The sequence below is a fragment of the Balaenoptera acutorostrata genome, chromosome 15, assembly GCF_949987535.1.
Source record: "Balaenoptera acutorostrata chromosome 15, mBalAcu1.1, whole genome shotgun sequence".
NCBI classification, from domain to species: Eukaryota; Metazoa; Chordata; class Mammalia; order Artiodactyla; family Balaenopteridae; genus Balaenoptera; species Balaenoptera acutorostrata.
Window position 1 is genome coordinate 273,682 of NC_080078.1, and position 22,731 is coordinate 296,412.

The 22,731-nt window shown below is 56.7% G+C and overlaps 1 protein-coding gene across 3 annotated transcripts in view; it reads right to left on the reverse strand.

The window, feature by feature from the left end:
* Positions 1-22,731, reverse strand: part of PRKAR1B (protein kinase cAMP-dependent type I regulatory subunit beta) — an 86,338-nt gene that overhangs the window by 24,522 nt on the left and 39,085 nt on the right. For all 3 annotated transcript variants that reach the window (XM_057528309.1, XM_057528308.1, XM_057528310.1), the window contains exons 5-6: positions 9,948-10,009; positions 9,045-9,091 (exon numbers count right to left, since the gene is read on the reverse strand). In XM_057528309.1, the coding sequence (XP_057384292.1) occupies positions 9,045-9,091; positions 9,948-10,009 (109 nt within the window). The remainder of the gene's footprint in view (positions 1-9,044; positions 9,092-9,947; positions 10,010-22,731) is intronic.

The window sequence follows — 22,731 nt, forward strand, 5'->3', positions numbered from 1 at the left end:
CCACCTGGGCCTCGGGCTCCCTGACCACACCCCAGGGAGTCACCCCTGCCATGGCGCTCTCGCCCCACCCGTGCGGGCCCCTCCACCTCGCCCACTTCATTCACAGACAGCCCTCCCTGCCGTTCCTGCTGCCCGAGGCTCCGGGGAGCAGCCCGGCCCCTGGGCCACCTCCACCGGCAGGCCCCGCGGCCGGGAAGGGGCCAGGCTTCCCAAGCCTCCCCGGGGCCTCCGCTCCCCGCGGGCAGCACCCAAGCGCCCGGGCCTGCGGTCAATGGGAGCGGAGGCTGGCGCCGAGGGCCGAGCCCAGAAGGCGGACAAGATTCCCTTTCAGCCTGGGAGGGCGGCGCCCGCCGCACAGTGTCCCTACTACCCAGGGACCGCACGTCCGCATCCTGCAAGAATGGCCCGGATTGTTTATTATGCAGATTCGCTTACTATAAATTAACACAACCACTGTTCATTCCCTCGATGTCAATGAGCTTAAAGAATGGTTCCCATTGGCAAAAAGCATGCCTGTCGGGAAAGAATGGATTGCGATGAATCATGGAAGCAATTCTCACGGAATCAGTGACTCATTATCCTGACAATAACCGAGGCACAGAACTGCCAGCCTGCGGGACACCACGCAGGTGAGAACGGAGTCCGGTGTGAGCAAGGCCGGGGAGCCCACAAGGCGGCAGGGGAATGGCGATGACAGTTTACAGAGCGACCCGGGGCCTGCGCGTCTGTGCCCGCGAGCCCCTGCCCACACGGCGAGCCTGCACGATGCCCCTGCCGGGTGTGGGGGGGAAGAGATACCAGCTTCCGCCCAGCAAGGCCCTCGAGGAGTCAGGGCGACGCCCATCCTCCCCGGGAGGCAGGGAGCGTGTCCGCCCGGCTTTGCCCCGAGATGCTCCCCACAGAGCACCCCCGGAGCCGCCACCTGCGGTTTTCTCAAAGGGGACCAGAGTCTGTGGAGGGGCCGCCACGCTGACCCAGGCACGGCCGGGCTGCCCTCGCGGCTGGTCCTCCCTCCACAGGGCTTATAAGTGTGTAAAATCCTCTCTGCGTGGATACAGCTCTCAAACCTTAACCTGTACGACCCTAAGCGTGCAGCGCAGTGGGTCTCCCCACCACTCAGGTCAGGGCGCGGGACGTTTCCAGGTGCCAGGAACTCCCGGGGCCCCTCGAGGGCTCAGGTGCCTTCAGATAACCGCGGTGGGGCTGAAAGGAACCCCAGCGCGTCCTTCTGTGCCGGGCGAGTCTGAGCGCTGGGTCTGGTCCGTCTGTTCTCACGGCCGCACCGCCACTCCCCAGGCTGTGGGTGACAGGGTCTGTCTAGTTTCAGCTCTGATTCCGAAGGGGGCCTCGAACCTTCTCGCGTGTGACCAAACGCCCTCAGTCTCGTGGGTGACGCAGGGGGTCGGGGTGCACTGGCGGCGTCAGGGGATATCGCGCGATCTGCTGAACGCCGTCTCCCCGGGCTGCACCAGCCGGCCCTCCCCCGGCGCCCGCTCCCTCGGTGCAGGGTCACCACAGCGACGTGGCCTCAGAGGACCGCAGATCTCGGGTTGGGAGCCTCGCCGGACGCACGGAGCCTGGGAAGGGAGTGCGGGGGAAGAAGGAAGCACCGCCTCGGACGGCTGCCGGGGGGCAGGCCACCCCATCACCCGCCAAACAGCACAGGGCCCCCCGGGGAACAACAGGGCAGGTGGCTTGGGAGAGGCACCAGCAGCAGCTGCACCTCCACTTTCCCAGGGCGCGTCCCCAAAGAGCGCGTAGGCAGCTGCCGCCGCAGGGCACACAGGACCGAGGGCACCTGGGCCAGAGCGCGTCACCAGGGGGCCGTGAGGATCCCTTCCTCACCGAGGTCCCGACAGCGCCCTCAGAGGCGTCAGAGAAGAGCATTGTGCGGAGGCGAGGACGGGCCAGGGCCGCCCCACGGAGCACAAAGGGCCATCCTTCTCGGGACACTGGCCTCTGTCACCACGGCCGCGCAGTGCCCGGCCCCACCCCAGCTGGCACGCAAAGGGGCTACTTCGTGCTTTGTTTCATTTTTGTTTTTCCTTCTTTTACAAGAAAAGTGGTGGGAGGCCCTACTGGGCTACGTTTTTGCTCCCGCCGCTGCCTCGGTGCCTCCGGCTGAACCCAGAGCTCCCGCCCGGCTGTTATCGTTCATTCGTTCACTCGTTGTCACCCCCGTGTCACCCCCAGCACCCTGGGCGCCCTGCACGTTCGAACTGCTGGGTTCAGCGGTGAAGACTGTGCGGATTCCTGTTCACCGGGACTTACCGGCCGACCGGGACCGGTGATCATCACACAAGCGTAACTGTCATGAAAACGAGCGCTGGCCCTGAAGACAAGGGAAGGGAGAGCCTCAGTCCAGACCGTCCAGAGAGGGCTTCCGAGGAGGGGAATCCGAGCCCAGCCTGAGGGGCCCCCTGAAAAGACCAGGGGGAAGAGGTCTGAGGCGGGGGCACAGGACAAGCCGAGGCCCTGAGGCAGGACTGAACTCGGAGGGCACTGGACGCAGCAAGACCGCACGGGGAGATGGTCGTCTCAGGACCAGAAGGTTCCAGCACGGCTGAGGCCAGGTTCACATCTGGGATGCCCCCCCTCCCTGCTGCAGCTGGAGCCCAGCTCAGGGCGGCGGGAGGGGAGCAGGGAGGAGCGAGGGGCGTCCCAGAAACACAGCCTTCGACCACATTACTCAACAGGTGGTGTGTGGACCAGGCGCACGGCATCACCTGGGAACCCGCGGAAACCCAGGCGCACGCCCCCCGCCCGACCCCCAACACCGGCCGACTGAATCAGACCCCCAGGGGTGCAGCCCAGAGGCCAGGATCTCAGCAGGTGGTGCTCATGCCTGCCCACGATGGACCAGCTCCGATTCGACTTTGGACGGAGGTGGAGACGGTGACTGGGTTGAAGGCACAAGAATCTGCTTAGTGAGGCCCCAGAAGCAGCATCACAGGTAGCACTGCGTTTCCGTCAAGGGGGACCTGAGATGGGGACCTCGGCCCTGCCAAAACAGACGAGCAGCTGGGAACGCCAGGGGGGCTGCCTCCCCGCCTGCCCACAAACCCGGGACACTTCGGTTCAACACTCGGCTCCACAGAAAACGGAAATTCAATTGAAATAACTGTTGGGTGAGTGGAGACAGAATCAGTCACTGAGTTACCCACTACACTGGATGGGGGGTTCCTGCGGCCTCAGCCCCCCTGCCCCCCGCAGCCACTTCCCACGCCACCCGGAGCCGCCCGGGCAAGGAAGCGAGTTGGGCGTGCCAGCCGCTGTTGTTTTTGGTTTCACAGATGGTGAGAAAAAGCTAATGGCCCAGCTCCTCGGCGTCCCAGTCTCCGGCCACAAAGAGAGGGGGGCGTCCAAGCAGGTGGGTCTTTGCAGGTGAGTCCGGGTACGTTGGTCGCTCTTCCCAGGTGAGCCCGGTTCCGAGCCTCAACCCTCTTTAGCCCAAAACACCTGGGGAAAGCCGACTGTCTGGTTTTGCTTGAGAGGCAACTCCTCCCAAAGACTCTCTCCCAGCTCCCTGTCCGCGGTGCCCGGGTCACGCGGACCAGCCCCATGGGGTCAGCAGCCACTCCTCAGGGGAGGCCCGCCGCCAGCCAGGTTCCCTCCTCGGAACCCGCCACGCTCCTGGCCTCCTCCCGCCCTCCCCCCACAGACACCACACTCTGCGAGGTCCCACAAGGCAGGGTCCCAGCAGGGTCCCAATCCACGTCTGAAGTGCCACCTACTTCCGGGGTGACCATGCGCCCCGTCAAGGGCCCGGTGTGGGGTGTGCACGAGGACCGGCCCCCTCCCCGAGCTGTCCTCACATTACCACCACCACACGGGGGGCTCTGGGCCACCTGTCCGTGATTCCAGAACAGCCTCTGGCCACAGTAGGGCCACCAGGACCTCAGCAGGGAACCGAGAGGGGTGCTGGGCCCCCAGACACACCCTGTGGGTGAGATGCTGCAGGAAGGCTTCACAGCCGGCTCGGGCCACGGCCACCCAGCGCCCAGGAAGTGGCCGGTCAGCAGAGCGCGCCTGAGGGCAGGACGCCCGGGTCCCTGCACAGCCCCGTCGCCCACAGCAGCACGGCTCAGGGTGGCAGCCACGAAGGCGGGCATGACGGGCAAACAGATAAACAAGACGTGGGCCATCCACGCAGTGGAATGTGACCCAGCCTTCAAAAGGGAGGAAACTCTGACACCTGCTGCAACGTGGGTGAACCCTGAGGACGTGACGCTCAGTGGGATGAGCCAGACCCAGGAGGACAGGCGCTGTGTGGTCCCACTTCTGAGGTCCCTGGGGGCGTCAGGGGCACAGAGACGGCAAGGAGGGGGTGGGGGCCCGGGGCTGGGGGAGGCGGAGGGGATCCAGTGTTTAATGGGGACAGAGTCTCAGTTTGGGAAGATGAGAAAGTTCTGGAGATGATGGTGGGGATGGTTGCACAACAGTGTGAATGTGCTTAATGCCCCTGAACCGGACCCTGAAAACGGTTAAGATGGCAACTTTTATGTTATGTGTACTTTACCAATTAAAAAATAAAAAGCAGAACACCAGGCAAGCAGACTGGAGGGCCGTGACCCGCGGAGCCTGACAGCCTGGGGTGCCCTGTCCCCGGGAGGCCCCTCCCACCTCTGGAGACTGGAAACGGCTCTCCTCCCAGACGTCTTGTGAAACAGGGGGCGCCCTGGGTGGGGGGCTGGAGCCTGGGGTGGGGTAGACACCCCCCTAAGGAGGCCCTGAAGCACCAAAGGCCCGGAAGGATCGGGGAGGAACCGTGCTCCTGAGCCTGTGAGGTCAGCCGAGGAGCGTCCTTTCAAGTGGAAATGCTTCGTTCCACGAATAACACAAAGTGGGAGATATTTTTATACTCAGGAAAATGGCTTATAGCTCTCGGTGACACACACGCTGCAGCCAGCACTCTCCGCGTCTCTCTGGAAAACCGTAATTTAAACCAAGCTGGTATTTTTGGCATCCGGTCACCTGGCCGTCCCCCCCCCCCAGGGCGCCGCTGGTCAGAGGGCAGTGTCCAGCCTGCAGAAGGGGGGCTCTGGATGACCACCCCCAAACCATGCCCGTTTAAAGGCCAGGATGGGGCCTCCGAGGGGAGCCCACGTCCTGGGGGCTTCAGGGCAACGACGTGATGGACACAGTCTCCGCTCCCCCCGCCCTCACAAGATGGGCCTCACTCAAGCCTTAAAAGCCACCCTCGGAACCCTCACAAGCGGCCAGTCCCTGGTCAGGGGTCACTCCCCTGCTCCCCTGAAGGCAGAGCCAGAAAGGAGCAAACAAAACACGGCTCCAGGCCTGGGAGAAGCTGCAGCTTCGTACCCAGAGCGGTGATAACAATCATTATTAGAATGTGTGCTGGTAGCCAGCAGGCCACTTTTTCACCCCAGGTTCCTGACTGAGCATCTTTTGATTCCTTTAAACGTGGCCTCACCCACAAGGCTCGGGCCCTGCATGTTTATCGTGTGCTCACGCCCACATCACAGGGGCTCCCTCGCCCCGCCCGGCCCTCCCACGCCCACCAGCAGCTGGAAACTGATGAGACTGACAGAGGGGCGGCCCCCAAGCCACCGCCTTGTCCCATCCGGGCTGACTGTCCCGAATTGGAGAGTCAGCCAGAAAGTGGCATCCGCCCACAGTGCCCAGACATCCGGGCTCAGGCATCTCACAGCTGCCTTCGTACCTGAGCCGCTGCGGGGAGGGCTGGACCTGCCTGTAACCCCAGTTACAGCAAGTGACCCCACTTCCCTGTCACACGGTCACCTCCCCATGTCCCCCACCTGGAGAGACCTGGCTCGGTGACATCCCTGGGGGCCGGGAGGGGTCCTGCCCAGACAAGTGGGCCAAGCCAGCCCCTCCCCTCACTCACAGATGGAGGTGTGGGCCAGCAGGTGAGAGCACCTGGCACTCTACAGTTTGCTGGGACGGGGGTCCTGAGTCCGGAGGGGGCGAGTGGGCAAGAACGCCCAGGGCTGAGAGGTTAGGGCCAAGGGGCCTGTCTCGGGGGACAGCCCCCCCCGCCGGGCCCACCACCCATCAGGTAGGGTTCCCGCCGGCGCTCAGCCCTGTGGCCGGTTCCAGCATCTCCGCTCAGGCAGTGGTGGGTCCAGTGGGCGCCTGCCTCTCACACCCTCCGGTGTGCTCACACCTCCAGAGGGGAGGTGGCCGCCAGCACCTGGGGCCATTCCTCCCTGCGAGGGAGAGGGCATCTTTACTGTGCACGGGGTCTGCCGAGGAGGGTGGTGGCAGGTGGATTAATGGGGACAGAGGGCGGGGCAGACGTACTGGGGGCACCCACAGGGCCTCCACCCGACCCTGCGTGTGGAGTAACACAGAGATGCTGCCACTCCGGGCATGAGGGCCCAGGTCCAGGCAGCAGCCAGGAAACCACAAGGCCTGGGCTCTCGCATCTGCGTGGAGCACGCTAGCCTGGGAGGCACCTCTCACGGGACCCCGGCGGTAGGCCCTTGAGGCTCCTCGAAAGACAGGGACAGGCTCTGGGCCAAAGGTCAGCCGTCCCTGCATCTGCTCGCTGGGGAGAACCCGGGCTCCGACGTGCCAACCCCAGGGTCATTTCAACTCTCACTTAGCCACACGCTCTGGTGACACGAGCCGGCACTTCGGCGACATCTTCGGGATTGAACTAGAGAAGCTGTGTGACTCCAAGGAACACAGAAGAGGGAGGACATTCCGGGGGGTGGAAAGCAGGACCCAATCTTTGTGGGACCCTGTGCACGAGGGAGAGCCCCGATCTCGGTCATCAGCCCAGTGGCTCTGCCTGGGTGGGGTCTCGAAGGATGCATAGAAGTTTGCAAGTCAGAGCAGGAATGAGAACAGAGGGAAAGGATGGGTAGAGGCCCAGAGGCAAGATGCTCACTGGGAAGGCCCTTCCAGGGTGTCTCCCCGACGACTATGAGCCCCAAGGCAGGGGCCATGTCCCCAAAAGTGTATCCTCAGGGCTTTCTAAGTGTCCAGCACACGAGTGCTCAATCGACATTTGAGCAAGAAAACAAGAAAGGGGGGACTTCCCTCGTGGCGCAGTGGTTGAGAATCCGCCTGCCAACGCAGGGCACACGGGCTCAAGCCCTGGTCCGGGAAGATCCCACATGCCGCGGTGCAACTAAGCCCACGTGCCACAACTACTGAGCCTGCGCTCTAGAGCCCGCGAGCCACAACTACTGAGCCCACGAGCCACAACTACTGAAGCCCCTGCACTTAGAGCCCACGAGTCACAACTACTGAACCTGAGCCACAACTACTGAGCCTGTGTTCTAGAGCCCACGAGCCACAACTACTGAAGCCTGCACGCCTAGAGCCCGTGCTCCGCAACAAGAGAAGCCACCGCAATGAAGCACAGCAACGAAGACCCAATACAGCCAAAAATAAATAAATAAATAAATAAATTTATTTTTAAAAAAAGAAAAGAAAACAAGAAAGGGACGGAGGACGGGGGACAGGATGGAGAGTGGTGACAGCAGAGGGACCGAGGTGAAGAAGAAGCCCACACAGCGGTCAGGGCCCGAGGAAGGACCCGGACCTGAGCCTGGAGCCAGCCGACCCCTCGGCACCTCTGAAGGGGGCAGCTCTGGAGACGCCGGGACGCGGCAGCCTCGTCGGTCTCCTCGGCTTCCTGGGCTGGTGTTGTTTTAACCCAAAGCGAAGCCCACAGGAGGTGGCCGGGCTGGCAGCCTGAGCCCGGGTCGGAGCCGCAGCCTGCACCCGTTTCCACCTGCCACCCCCTCTGCGGCCGTGGCCGCCCCGGGCCCGCGGCTCCCGCCTCAGTTTCCTCCTGTGGTGTGAGACAGAAGAGCCCCCGCCCCCAGAGGCCTGGTCCAGGCCCTGAGCTCAGGACAGACAGAAACCCGGACTCCGTGTGCCGCTCGCCCTGAGGTCCCCGTGGTGAGTCACTTCCTGTGCCACCAGCTCCGGAAGCCGAGGGCCGCCCGCCGGTTCCCAGAACACGCGACCACATGGACGCAGACGTGCTGCTGGCGGAACAAGTGAGCAAATGCCCCCCCAGGCCCTCCACAATGGCCTGGCAGTGCCAGAAGCCGAGCCCTGAGAACTGGGCCGGGTCAGCGCACCGGGGCGGCACTGTCAGACAGCAGCAGGAACCCCACCTCATGGGGGCTCGGATTGCGGGGGTGGCGTGTGGAGGCCGCCAGTGCCCCATCCCCGCCCCGTCCCCAGCACTGGCATCCGGGGCCCGGAGCTGACTCGGGGGCCCCTCGGACGTGCCCTGACGGTGCTGGGACCGTGGACTCCAGAACCCCAGGACAGGCTCAGTCCCGAGCCCAGGGCGCGGGGGCCAGTCTGCCGCGGGGCCGGCCTTAACCAGACTCTCCTGGGAACAGGTGCACAAGCTGGACCGCATCAGGGCCACAGAGAAAACCCTGGGGGCAGATGCACTGCTAACAGCCAGCCGAGAGGACGACACTCATGGAGGCCCAAGGAGGAGGGGGAGGGGTGGGGGGGAGGTTGGGGCAGAGGGCAGCACAGGCCGAGCCCCGCATTTGGAGAAGCCCATGCGGGGGGCCCAGGCAAGGACACCGCCATCCAAGCAGGGTGGGCTCAGCCTGCGGGGGCAGGCGACTGAAGGAGGCGCTCCTCCCTCCAAGTCGGAGCCTGGGTCCCTCGCTCCTGAAGGCAGGAAGTAAAGGGAGGAAGCTGGACGAAATCAGGGAGCATCACATCCCTGGGACGGACCGAGCCTGGCTCCACCGTAGAGCCAGAGCCATGGGGCCTGCAGACATTTAAAAAGCGTGAGCACCCAGTGTGGCTGGGTGAGCCTGCTGGGTCGTGGGCTCCCGGCTGGGGCAGGGCTGGTCAGTCGGGGCCCCGGGACCGCAGTCGGCTTGTGCAGGAAGCAGACGGCAGGTGCCCTTATTCCACTCTGTGCTCAGATATGCTTAGTGTCTTTTAAGTGAACTCTGTCACTTCTGGATTGAAAAACTGGAAACGCATCACTCAGAAAGACGTTTTCTAGCCCTGAGCTTGTGCGCAGAGACAGGAGTTATTTTCCAAAAACAGTTCAAGATACTTACGTCCACTTCCCCTTGGTCAATTACGTAGAAGTTATCCCCTTCGTCCCCTAGGAGAAAAGGGAAACAGGACACGTGATGCAAGAACGCGGAGTTTTGTTTTTCTTGTAATAAACCACCTTTCGGCATTGCTTCATAGACCTCTGCTAAGCAGTACCAGGTCTCATCAATTTTAAAAAATCTTTAAATAAAAGCTGTATGTATGGAAGGTGCAGAACACGATGGCCTATTTCACACACGTAGGGAAACGGTTACTCCAGTCAGGCCGACGGGCACGTCCTCTCCTGACACCGCCATCTGAAATCCACTCCCAGCATGTTGCCAGGACTCAGCACAGCTCCGCCATGTTTTTAATAACAAGGAGGTTATCAACACATATTAACACATGTTAACTTTTTAAGCGGACTGTTCTGAAGTGTCATTAGTGGCTTTTCTCAAGACATGCAATGGGAGTTTTGTATAATATACTTTTTTTTTTAATGAATTTATTTATTTATTTGTTTTTAGTTTTGGCTGTGTTGGGTCTTCGTTGCTGTGCATGGGCTTTCTCTAGTTGAGGCAAGCGGGGGCTACTCTTCATTGTGGTGCGTGGGCTTCTCATTGTCATGGCTTCACTTGTTGCAGAGCACGGGCTCTAGAGTGCAGGCTCAGTAGTTGTGGCTCGTGGGCTCAGTAGTTGTGGCTCACGGGCTCTAGAGCGCAGGCTCAGTAGTTGTGGTGCACGGGCTTAGTTGCTCCGCGGCATGTGGGATCTTCCCGGATCAGGGAGCGAACCCGTGTCCCCTGCATCGGCAGGCGGATTCTTCACCACTGCGCCACCAGAGAAGCCCTAAATATACTTTCTAAGTGAATGACCAATTCTCCCCAGAGGGCTCTGGCCCCGAGGAGGAGCAGAAGGGGCCGTACCTTGCTGTATGACGGTCTCCCCAGCGATGTGCATGACGGGGAACATGGCATCGAATATGTCGCTGGAAAAGAAAGCACAGCATGGGGGTGCTGCAGGGGCACCAGGCGACCTGCCCCTCACGGGGCTTCACACGGCTCCTGCTCCCCAGCTCAGGGGAGACGACGACCCCTGGGACCCGCTGTCCCTGGTCACGACCTCCTGATCTGCACGTATTGCGGTCTCACAAAAATGGGATCACACCCAACAGACCCCACTTAGGAAACGTAAGACAGGTCATGACTGTTTCCACTAGGACACGGCAACCCGTCTTGGCCTGCTTTCTGCTTCCTCCCAGGTGAACGCTGTGCATCTAAGGGTGTTGAGACGCCAGATGCAGAAATGGGAAGAAACCAGACTCTACAGCTGCTCACCCGAGGGGCACAGAGGCCGAGGAGGCTGGCTCGGGCTGTGCCCACCGGGCAGCCCGCCGTTCCATCGCCCGAGTTTAGTGTGAAACAGACCCACAGGCAGGATGGGAGGGGGCGTGGGGAGGAGGGGGCTGCCGGGCGGGTGGGGACGCCCCATCGCCCAGGGGGAGTGTGCACGTCGGTCCAGGACCCTTCATCTCCTCGGGATGGCAACCAGATGCAGGGTCAGAGGTCAGGGTCTGGATCCCAGAGTGCAGTGACCACGCTCGGGGATGTGACCCACCCCCAGGCACACGTTTCCCCAAAAGAGAAGCAAGAAGCTGGGGCCCCTCAGGCAGGAAATGCACCCTGGCAGTCAGGACGCCTGCTTGCTGCCCGCCTGCCTGTTTAAAAAGGGGATTCTTGGAAACCGGTCAGTGGAGGCGCCTCAGAGGAGCCCCAGGTGCCGGGCCCTGGGGAAGCAAAAGCAGGACCAGAGATCCAAACAGCCCTGTGATCGCCCGCTCCCAGGGCCCAGAAAACATCAGTAAGTCTTAAGGCAGTTACTTCCCCTCTATTTAAACGTCTCTTTCTCTCTCTGGAGGAGGAGGAGGAGGGCAGCACCCCAGGGGTCTGGCAGGTGACCAGAGGCTGCAGGGAGGCGGGGGGAGAGGGTGCAGGTGCACGTCAGGTCAGAGCTCGGCTCTCAGGTCTGATCCACGTGGACGCCATCCTTCCGCGCTTGGCTAAGTCACGCTTCCACCTCCAGGCACACCTGAGCCCCACCTGAGCCCCGCCTGCTGCCCCGATCCCTTGGTCTCCTGATCAGGAGGGAAAACCAGCCGCAGTCTGTCCTGAGATGCGTGGCCTGGGCCCCAAGGCCTCTGAGAAGCACCCTCCCTGGTCTTGCTACGAGGGCCGGGGTCCTCAGACAGGGGAACCTCAGCCGCCATCAGGCAGCCCCTCTGCTGCCTGGCCTCCCGAAGACGGGGGTCCACTTCCAAGCTTAGAACTTTCCTCTTCACACCAGGGTGTGGCCTCCGATCGTCCACATGGAACTGACATTTTCAAATTCACATTCAAGATGAGGTCTGACCCTTGAGGTCAAAACACCACAGACGAAGGGAAATGCAAATCAAAATCACGATGAGATAACACTTCACACCTGTCAGAATGACCATCAGCAAAAAGAACACAAATAACAAATGTTGGCAAGGATGTGGAGAAAAGAGAACCTTCCTACACTGTTGGTGGGAATGTAAATTGGTGCAGCCACTGTGGAGAACAGTATGGAAGTTCCTGAAAAAAACTAAAAATAGAGTTGCCATATGATCCAGAAATTCAACTCCTTAGTATATACCTGAAAAAAATGAAAACACTAATTTGAAAAGATATGTGCACACCAATGTTCATAGCAGCACTGTTTACAATAGCCAAGACATGGAAGCAACCTAAGTGCCCATCAACAGATGAATGGATAAAGAAGATGTGGTACATATATACAATGGAATATTACTCAGGCATAAAAAAGAACGAAAGAATGCCATTTGAAGCAACATGGATGTAGTTGGAGGATATTATGCTAAGTGAAATAAGTCAGACAGACAAATACTATATGATCTCACTTATATATGAAATCTTAAAAATACAACAAACTGGTGAATATAACAAAAAAGCAGCAGACTCACAGATATAGAGAACAAACTAGTGGTTACCAGTGGGGAGAGGGAGGGGGGAGGGGCAAGACAGGGTAGGGGAGTAAGAGATACAAACTACTGTGTATAAAATAAATAAGCTACAGGGATGTATTGAACTATACAGGGAACATAGCCAGTGTTTTGTAGTAACTATAAATGGAATATAACCATTAAAAATTATGAATCACTATGTCATACCTGAAACATGTAATACTGTTAATCAACAATACCTCAGTAAAAAAAAAAAACACCCACTGATGAATCCCAACGTGATATATTTCTGAAAAAATCATGCAAACGGAGCTGTTCCATTTTGGGCTTGTTATTTTCAGCCCAAAAGTAGTTTAAATGTTCATCACAGCTAATTCCAACAACACAGACATTTTGGTTTTTGTTTATTTTAAATCCAAACCCCACTGCCCAAGTACCATTTTAAAATACGGCTAATAAAAAGAAACAAAATTGAGTTATTTGCAGTGAGGTGGATGGACCTAGTCTGTCATACAGATACTGTATGCTAACCCACATATGTGGAATCTGGAAAAAAAAAAAAAGGTTCTAATGAACCTAGGGGCAGGACAGGAATAAAGACACAAATGTAGAGAATGGACTTGAGGACATGGGGAGGGGGAAGGGTAAGCTGGGACGAAGCGAGAGAGTGGCATGGACATATATACACTACCAAATGTAAAATAGATAGCTAGTGGGAAGCAGCCGCACAGCACAGGGAGAGCAGCTCCGTGCTTTGTGACCACCTAGAGGGATGGGATAGGGAGGGTGGGAGGGAGACGCAAGAGGGAGGAGACATGGGGATATATGTATATATATATAGCTGATTCACTTTGTGATACAGCAGAAACTAACACACCATTGTAAAGCAATTATACTCCAATAAAGATGTTAAAAAAAATAAAGTAAAATAAAGCTAATTCTTGACTTGCAAGTAAATGTTTAGAACACGTCCTGCTGGTAAGTTACTTGTTTTGACCTTGGAAACAAGACCTTCGAAGCTACAGTCAAGTCAGCAGCCAAGGCCACCTAAGCCTTCACTTCACCCTGACCTTAGCTAAGCAGCAAAGTGTCTCTGAAAACAATTCTAAGGCAAGAAGGGAAGGCACCAGCCGGGGGGGGCCCTCCCTCGACCCTGAGATGCACCCGAGCCCTGGGGGTGGGTGCTGGGCGTGCCTGGTTCCCAACTCCTGGTGGCATCCACCCCCCTGGGAGGGCCACGTGGCCCCCCGACACCTTCTGGGGTGTGATCGGTTCTGGGTGTCACCTGCGGTCCCCACCCTGGCAGAAGCCAGACCCTGGCCCTGAGGCCTTGGGGGTGTGAACACATTGCCATGGAAACCGGGCCTTCTCCCACAGGCCATCTCTTCAGAATGAGGGTGAAGAATGTTCTCTGATGGTCAGAGAACACCCACTCCTGGGGTGAAATACCAGCCAACTCCTTCCGGCTTCCGTGATCTGACCTCAAACCTGCTCTCAGGGTGGGTGGCCTCCTAGATTAGACTGCGTGGGGCTGGGGACCAGGGGACGGTGTGGGATGGGCAGCCTTGTGTGGCCCCAAAGCCCACGGCCCAGCAGACTGGCCTTGCAGTGGCTCAGACCAGCCCAGGCTGTGCCGATGTCCCACTGCACTCACCAGCCATACCCCTCTCCCCTGTAGGAGGCAGGTGCCCCAGGGGCCCCAGGGCCCTGGGGTCAAGGCCCTGGAAGCTTGCCCATGGGGGCGTGTCTTATAAAATGCCACTGTGCCCTCAAGCAACCAAGAAGATCACCCGGGAAGGACTCACTCACCAAAGTGCTGCGAAGCCCTGGCGGCCCACCCTCCACGCTGAGCCTCAGATACCGACTCTGTAGCTCACGGGGCCACCGCAGACCCTTCCAGCACAGAGCATGGGCAGGCCTGTCCACAGTCACTTGGCAGGGCCGCACAGACGTAGACCCCAGTTCTGGGACCAGCCCAGCGCTCAGCCGGCCAGAGAGCACCAGCCTCCTTCTGGACGACGGGGCTGGTGGGAGAGACCAGGCGGCCCGCTGTGCTCCAGGTTCTAGGGAAGCAGAGCCCTTCCCACTCTCCCCGTCCTCCTCCTGGGACATCCCCCCTCTGCCCCGCTCTCTAACAGCAGGCACATGTCGGGGGGACAGACCTGGACCCCTCCCGCATCCCCCATCAGCCTCCCGCTCGGCCGCCCACTCAGCAGCAGACCCCAGTGTTCCCGATGGAAGCACAAACTGCACCTGGCCACGCCAGCGTTTAGTGGGACCTACTAGCATCTTAAACCTCAGATGCAGATTTGTGTCCGAGTTCATGACACTGGTGATCTGCTCTTGTTGACAATTTCTCCCCCTTCTACCCACCTCCCCCGTCCCCCTTGCACTGGTGCTTGTTCTGAAATTTGAGGGATTTCCTTTCCATTGTATGCTTTCTCTCACAACGTGGAATCTTGAGCTATATGCATGTACTTTAAATTTACCCCCAAACAGCATCGTGCTACAGATCCCACCCTGTTTCTTCCGTTTTTTCAGGAGCACATCTCGGCTTTACTCAGGCTGCCTTCTCGCTGTGCCCTCATGTGGCAGAGAGCGAGCGTGCGAGGCTCTCTGGTGTCTTCTTATAAGGGCACTAATCCCACCATTGGGGGCCCACCCTCCTGACCTCACCTAAACCCAATCACCTCCCAAAGGCCTGCCTCCAAATGCCATCACATTGGGGCTTAGGGCTTCAATAAGTGAATCTGGGGGACACGGTTCAGTCCATAGCAATTAACTTCTGCCAAATAGTTTTTGGGTTCATATTTAGGCCTTTTGTCCGTGAGGAAGGGGATCTGGTTTGTTTTTCCCCAGATGGTTAGCCAGTTTTCCCAACAACACCCACTAATGGCTCCATCCTGGTATTACACTTACACAGCACATACTCTATGTGTCTGTTATGGGCTGATTTGTGTGTCCCTCCAAATTCATATGAAATTCATACAATAATGCTGAGCAGCTTTCTCCTGTTTTCTATTTTCTGGAGCAACTCGTAAAAGGATGGACAGTTTGTTGAAGTTTGACAGAATTCACCCATAAAACCTTTGGGACCAGAGTCTCTTTGGAAGGGAAAGTCTTTGGTCACCACTGAATTTTCTTTAGTGCTTTATTGATTCTTCATGGGCCAATTTTGGCCCCATTTTCAAAGTTAGCCCCAACATTTAAAACTTGAGAGAGTAATAAATATCCAAATTTTTGGCTTTTCTTTGGGAAAAAAAAAGGAAGATCTAGCAACGTGGGGCCTTTGTTCTCATGAAGCAAGAACTCAGCCCCCTTCCCACCCTGGTGGGAGCACATGCTCTGTCTGCCACAATCCCTACATCACCTGACTCCTGACCCCCAGCCTCCGCTTACAGCCCCTGCCTAAGGGGCCCACTGTCCAGTGAGGGGGACAGATGTACATGTGGGCCTTCATCACAAGGGGTGTGGTCATCCCTGTGACAAACGCTCCCTTGATGGCAACCCAGAGAGCTGGTGCCACCCCACAACTTGCCTGGAGGGGCCCAGGGGCTGAGTCGCCCAGGAGTTAACCCACTTGCAGAATGGGCACAGCTCACGGCATGATGGGAAATTAACCAAGAGGACCCCACTCCTGAAACCCTCCCGATCAGGAGCCACCGTGATTATTTCTGCTGGCTCCAAACCCTGTGCACACGGCAGCTCCGAGCCCCTTCTCCCAACCCTGGGAATGATGCCAAAGAAGCACTCCGCGCCCGAGCTCAGCCAGTCTCATGATCCAGTTATGGCTCTTTTATTCCCTTTTATTGGCTGACATTTCTAATATATAGCCGAACTGCTGCTGCAGGTGGCCTGACAGGTAAACACCTCCTGCCCCCACCCCTGCAAAGAAACCCGCAGAAGCAAACAGGTTGGACCAGTTCTCAGAGTGAGGCCACCCAAGTGCAGCAGAGGACAGAGGACGGGAGAGAGGTGCCCACAGCCAATCAGAGCTGCGCCTGCCCCAAGCACCTGCCCCCCTTCCGAGGTGGGAGTGAAGATCCCTGCACCCCAGCCGCACAGAAAACCTGCCACTCACCCCCGCCCCACCCCCCCCGCCCTTCCCCGGCTCCAACAATCTGCCCCTCTGCATTCTGTAAGGATGGGAATGGGAGCAGAATTCTTGTGATTTTAAGCAAAAGTGCTGTGACAATGACCACAGGAACACCTCCAGTCATAAGGAAAAAATTCCATTAGCATTTCCAATATTTCTGTGTCTATATTTCTTTAAACGTTTTATTTTGAAAAACGTCAAACTTTCAGAAGCATGGGAGTGGGGGATGTCAGAGCCAGGATGCGTGTTTATACCCCCGGCTGGTGATGTCGCAAGACCAGCTCATAACATGGTGCAGACGCTCCAGCAGCGGGTCAGCACAGAGTGCACGCGTGTGGTGACAAGGACCAGGAGGGAATAATGAGCGATGTGGACAACATTAATAAAAAGGTCCCACTGAATGCAGAAAACGTGTTCGAGTGCGTACGAGTGTGTTTTCTGACTTCAGAATGATGCCACCAAGGGAAAAAGTGCACCTGACATTGGAAACGGTTCTCAAAGCCCTACGCCTGCTGCCTTTTGCCTTGGGAGAACTTCTTTCCTTTGCTGGCCCGGGCTCACGGTCAATGTTATTCACGTTCCAGGAACCAGCCTGGAGCCGCAGGCAAAGCTCTGGTGCCCGAGCACCACGGGGACACCTTGTTTTCTGCTGCTGCATGTCACAGCCCGGGTAACAGAGGGGCTTTCGTCTGCTGGGAGCCAGCGCCCCGACAGGGTGCCTGGCTTATGTTTAGGCTTTTCCACTGTTTGGGTGAAACTGACTGCAAGTTTCCAAATAGTTCTCTCTAAACAGCAATAACTCAAGCGTAGCTGTTCACTGCAGTGGACGTGGGGCGGCCCACTCCCTGCTGGGGCATCGAGAGCACAGTGTTTATAAACCCCAGGAGCCTCTGCCTCAGGCAGCCCGGAGCCATCTCGTCTGTGGCTGCTTCCTCCACCCCGATGCCTGGCACTGGGGAAAAGCACACAAATGCCTGGGGTTCCACAGGGAGCACATCCATGGTCCCAGGTGTGCCAGCTGAGTGTTACACCTGAACAAATTAATACATGTGACTCACACAGCATCGGCCCTCAGACCACAGTGGAGTTAAACTAGAAATCAATAACAGAAACATAACTTAAAATCCCGAAGGATTTGTAGATTAAGCAACACACTTCTAAATAATACATGGGTGGAAGAAGAAGGCTCCAGAGAAATTGAAAATATGTTTAACTAAATGAAAATGAAAACGCAACTTACCAAAATTTGCGGGATGCAGCAAAAGCAATGCTTAGAGGAAAACTTACAGCATTGAAAGCATACATTTGAAAAGGAGAAAGATCTAAAATCAATAACCTAAGGAAACTAGAAAAAGAAAAGCAAATTAAACCTAAAGCAGGCAAAAGAAAAGAAGTAATAAAAATTAGAGCAGAATTTAAAATAGGAAATTTAAATAAATAAATAAATAAATAAAATAGGAAATTAACAGAGAAAAATCAATGAAACCAAAGCTGGTTCTTTGAAAAGATCAATAAAAACCTATAAACCCCTAGCCATGGTAACAAAAAAAGGGGAGGGGTGGGGTGGAGAGGAGAGATTGAGAGAGAGAGAGAGAATACACAAATAATGAATGCCACAAATGAGAGAAAAGACATCACTACAGATCCCATGGACATGGAAAGGATAATAAAGGAAAACCATGAACAACTCTGTGCCCACAAATTTGCTAACTTAGATGAAAGGGACCAGTTCTTTGAAAGACACAATCTGCTAAAACACACAAGAAGAAATAGATAATACAACCTATTAAACTGAATCAATAAATATTCAACTACCAAAACAGAAAGCACAGGCCCAGATGGGTTCACTAGTGAATTCTATCAAACACTGAAGTTAGAAATCATACCAATTCTCTACAATCTCTTCCAGAAGTATTTAGAAGCAGAGGGAACACTTTCTAACTCATTCTATGAGGCCAGAATTACTCTAATACCAAAACCAGACCAAGATATTACAAGAAAGGAAAATTACAGACCACTATCTCATGAACATGGATGTAAAAATCCTCAACAAAATACAGGCAAATCAAATCCAACTCTGTATTAAAAGATTTATACACCACAAATAAATGGAATTCATTCCAGGTATGCAAGGCTGGTTCAACATTCAAAAATCAATGATAATGCATCACATCAAAGGGCTAAAGAAGAAAAATCATATCAACAGATGCATAAGAAGCATTTGACAAAACTGAATACCCATGCATGATAAAAACTCTCAGAAAAATAAGAATATGGAGAATTCCCTCAAGTTGATAAAGAAGAGCTCTGGAAACCCTACAGTTAACGTCATACCTAGTGGTGAAAAACTAGATGCTTTCCCCCTAAGATGGGGATTCAAGCCAAATATATCCCCCTCACCACTCTTTTTCAACATCATACTGGAAAAGCCCTAGCTACTGCAATAAGACAAGAAAAGGAAATGAAAGGTATACAGACTGGAGGGAATTCCCTGGTGGGCCAGTGGTTAGGACTCCATGCCTCCACTGCCAGGGGCCCAGGTTTGATCCCTGGTTGGGGAACTAAGATCCTGCAAGCCGTGTGGTGTGGCCAAAAAAAAAAGTATACAGACTACAAAGGAAGAAATAAAACTGTTTGCAGATGACATGACTGTCTATGTAAAAAATCCTGAAGAATAAAAAACAAAAGCAAAACCCATTGGAACTAATAAGTGATTACAGCAAGGCTGCAGGATACAAGGTTAACATGCAAAAGTCAATCACTTTCCTATATGTTAGCAATGAACAAGTGGAATTTAAAATTAAAAATACAATACCATTTACATTAGCACCCCCCAAAATAAAATACTTAGGTGTAAACCTAACAAAATATGCACAAGATCTGTATGAGGAAAACTACCAAACTGATGAACAAAATTTCAAAACTAAATAAATGCTGGGCCAGCCCGCTCCCCCCACCTCACCCTGTCACAGGGTAACAGCTGTGGTCAGAGCCAGAGTGAGAAAACCACTGCCCTCCCTCGACACCTTGCAGAGACCCTGCAGAAGGGCCGATGCCGCTTGGTGCACAGCCATCAGCAGTGACACGGCTTCTGCGGGCCCCAGGCCGGCAGTCCGAGCGCCACCGAGGCAGCAAATGGTTCTGCCTGCTCCCAGGCAGGCCCCGCATCCCACGCGGTAACCGAGCTTGGGGCTGGAAATCTCATCACCACCTCTGCACCGATGGCTCAGAAACAGGACCCAGGAGCTGAGGGGAGAAGCCCCCGCGTGCAACACTGCCGGCCGCAAAGCCTACCCTGCCACGTCGGGCATCACGACACTCGGGTTCTGGATCCTTCTTCAAGGGTTTCATTCCTGGCGGAAGAGACGCAGCTGCCGGTCGCCCAGCGGGGCCACCCGGGAGGTGTCTGGGCAGCCAGGCCGGCGGCGGCTCCCAGGCTGGGGTACGAGGAGCAGCGCAGGAGGGCGCCGGGCCCTGAGGCCCACAGGGCCTGGGTCAGCGTGGCCGCCCGGCTGGCTGGAGAGGAGCGAGCACGTCCACCCTGCGGACCTGGACTCACTGGCTATAAAACGGGGCGTCCTCGCCGAGCAGCACAGGGGCTCCCAGAGCTCCCCGCCCCCGCCCACCTCTCCCGCTGAACAGCCCGCGCTGACCTCCAGGAGATCCTCGGCTCCTCCGTCACCTCCAGGGAGGGTCCTCGGTTCCCAGGCTCGTCTGCATAGCAGGTGGTGCCCCAACCCGGCCCGACCCCTAAGGGACCAGCGCTGGTCCTATGCGGAGGCCACATCTTGGGAACCCCAGGCCACCGTGCACTACAGGATGCCATCATCACAGAGCGGGTGTGACCCCCATGTGAAAGCTGACAACGTGGGAGCCCCCTTCCCCCAATGCCTCCACCCCGTGCAGGCCACGTCCAAGGTCAGGAGTGGAAAACACGGAGTCCTGGAGGCCTTCCCAGCCTGGCTCCCTCCTCCCTTCTCATCACTTCCCAGGATACGAAACGTTTTCCAGGATAAAAGGCTTCTTGCTTATTTTAAACCCATTGGGCCCAAGGATCTATCACAAGGTCCAGGCAGCGGTGCAATCAGGGCTGCCAGACCCGCTGAGTACATGGGCGGGAGATGCCACAGCGCATCGGCCAGATCCCTGGAAACACCCACACCCAGGGCTCCGGGGGCTGGGGATGTGTGTTCTTTCCACGACTGCTAAACCAATCAGAGGCTGCTTCAAAGGGCTGGACGCAGGCCCACAGAGGGGGCAGCAGATGCACCCACCAGGGCCAGAGACCTGGCCGAGGCTGGGAGGGGGAAGGGCACAAACAGGGTCCGGCCAGGTGAGGGTGAGGCTGGCGATCACAGGTGAGCGGCTGAGAAGTACCAGCAGCCTGCGGGGCTGGGGGTCTGGAGGGCTGAGAGGGAAGGAAACGCAGTTGGCCACGGTCCCAGAGGACGCCCGTGACAGCGCCACGTGCGACAGCCACAAAACCACGTGCCTGCCCATCGCTGGGGTACCCTCTGCACATGTCCCTGGGCCCAGCACAGTCACCAAAAGGTCAGGGAGGCTGTGTCATCAACGTGGACAGTCTCAAGGACAAGTGCAAAGTGAGTGCCATGTGTGGGACAGAGCATGCAGGACACTACGGGAGCCCACGTGCCAGGACAGGACGGAGCCCTGGAGTGGCCCGCAAGTGGCAGCAGCCTTTGTACCACCCCGACCAGGCCAGCACGGACCCCACCACCTGTGACTTCATTAAAAACTATCATTTTATTTATTTATTTTTTAAAATAAATTTATTTATTTTTGGCTGCATTGGGTCTTCACTGCTGTGTGCGGGCTTTCTCTAGCTGCGGCGAGCGGGGGCTACGCTTTGTTGTGGTGCGCGGGCTTCTCATTGCGGTGGCTTCTCCTGTTGCAGAGCACGGGCTCTAGGCACGTGGGCTTCAGTAGTTGTGGCTCACGGGCTCAGTAGTTGTGGCTCGCAGGCTCTAGAGCACAGGCTCAGTAGTTGTGGCTCATGGGCTCTAGAGCGCAGGCTCAGTAGTTGTGGCTCACGGGCTCTAGAGCGCAGGCTCAGTAGTTGTGGCTCACGGGCTCAGCAGTTGTTGCACACAGGCTCAGTAGTTGTGGCACACAGGCTCAGTAATTGTGGCTCGTGGGCTCTAGAGCACAGGCTCAGTAGTTGTGGCGCACTGGCTTAGCTGCTCCACGGCATGTGGGATCTTCCTGGACCAGGGCTCGAACCCGTGTCCCCTGCATTGGCAGGCGGATTCTTAACCACTGCGCCACCAGGGAAGCCCAAAAACCATCATTTTAGATGTGCACGGCGCGCCACGTCTGGAAAGCCCCCTCTCCTTTCCTTCGAGGGGCTGCTTGAGACCCCCGCACCCACGTGGACACACGTGCTCACACAGAGAGCACACGCTGGCTCGGGGACAACACCTCCCGCTGTTGCCCAGCCCGACAGCTGCCCCACGCCCGCACCCAGCCCCGCCTTGGGAGGCCATTCCGTGCCCCGGCTCAGGTCCCGCGCAGCCATCCGTGTCCGCCCCCAGCCAGCAGCCCTGGGCCCCCATTGGGTGGCGGCACTGGGCTCCGAGGGCGGGGGAGGCCGGTGGTCACGGGGCACACGAGGTGAAGCCGCCTCGGTCCACGGAGGCTTCAGGCTTCAGGACGCGCCGGGACTTTCTTCACTGGTAAGGATCTCATTATATGCCGGCTGTATTTGTTTTTCCCCTTAGAGGCAATAAGACCAAGGGCACGGCCGCTTCACGCCGGCTGGTTCTCCCATGAAAGTGCCGGGGCTGGATTCTTCTGCTGACTCTCCGGGCCCAGCCGCCGTGGCTCGACACGCTTGGCGGTGCCTTGTGAACCAAGGCAGCTAGAGGGGCCCACGGCCACCCTTTCAGGCCTGGGAGCCGCCGAGCACGGCCACAGGCAGACCCCAATCTCAACCCCATGCGCCACCCCGAGGTACGGCAGTGGGCCTGGCGAGCAGCTTCCTCCTCCGTGAAATGGGCAGAGATGTGACCAAGCAGACGACGTGAGGGGATTTATCTCCTCCTATCACCTACGGCTCCAGCTCTGGAATAGCCCCAAAGACCCAGTGCTGTCAAAACCCTCTATAAACTGCCAAGGCGTGAGGTCCAGGATGCATGCCAGATGGAAAAGGCATGTGTTTAAGAAAGAGGAGGGGGTGTGAATCTCTGTGCACATCCGCTGACTCACTATCTTACTTATCGATCTGCTACTTCAACACACAGGCAAATCCTGTGAGTAAAAGGGTCCCCACAGGCCTTAGGAAGGAAGCTGAGTGACTGGCGGGGACATGGGGTAAATCAACGATCCTGCGGACATACCTTGTTGGTGGGCACGGCTTTGGAACCATGTTAATATTTTACACAATAATAAAAACAAGACTGGGATTTGAAAAATGATACTTACAAATCAAAAGTAAAAGGCAGCAAATGAACTGAAATGTGTATCCAACGGACAGCATCGCCTCCCAAAATGCAGATGCTTCAGGGCAAAATAAGCTGGAATAAAATCTTAAACAGTTTTTGCTGATCATATTGGTGGCACTAGTAACAGTCTTGTTATTCTAAGGTCGGGTTTG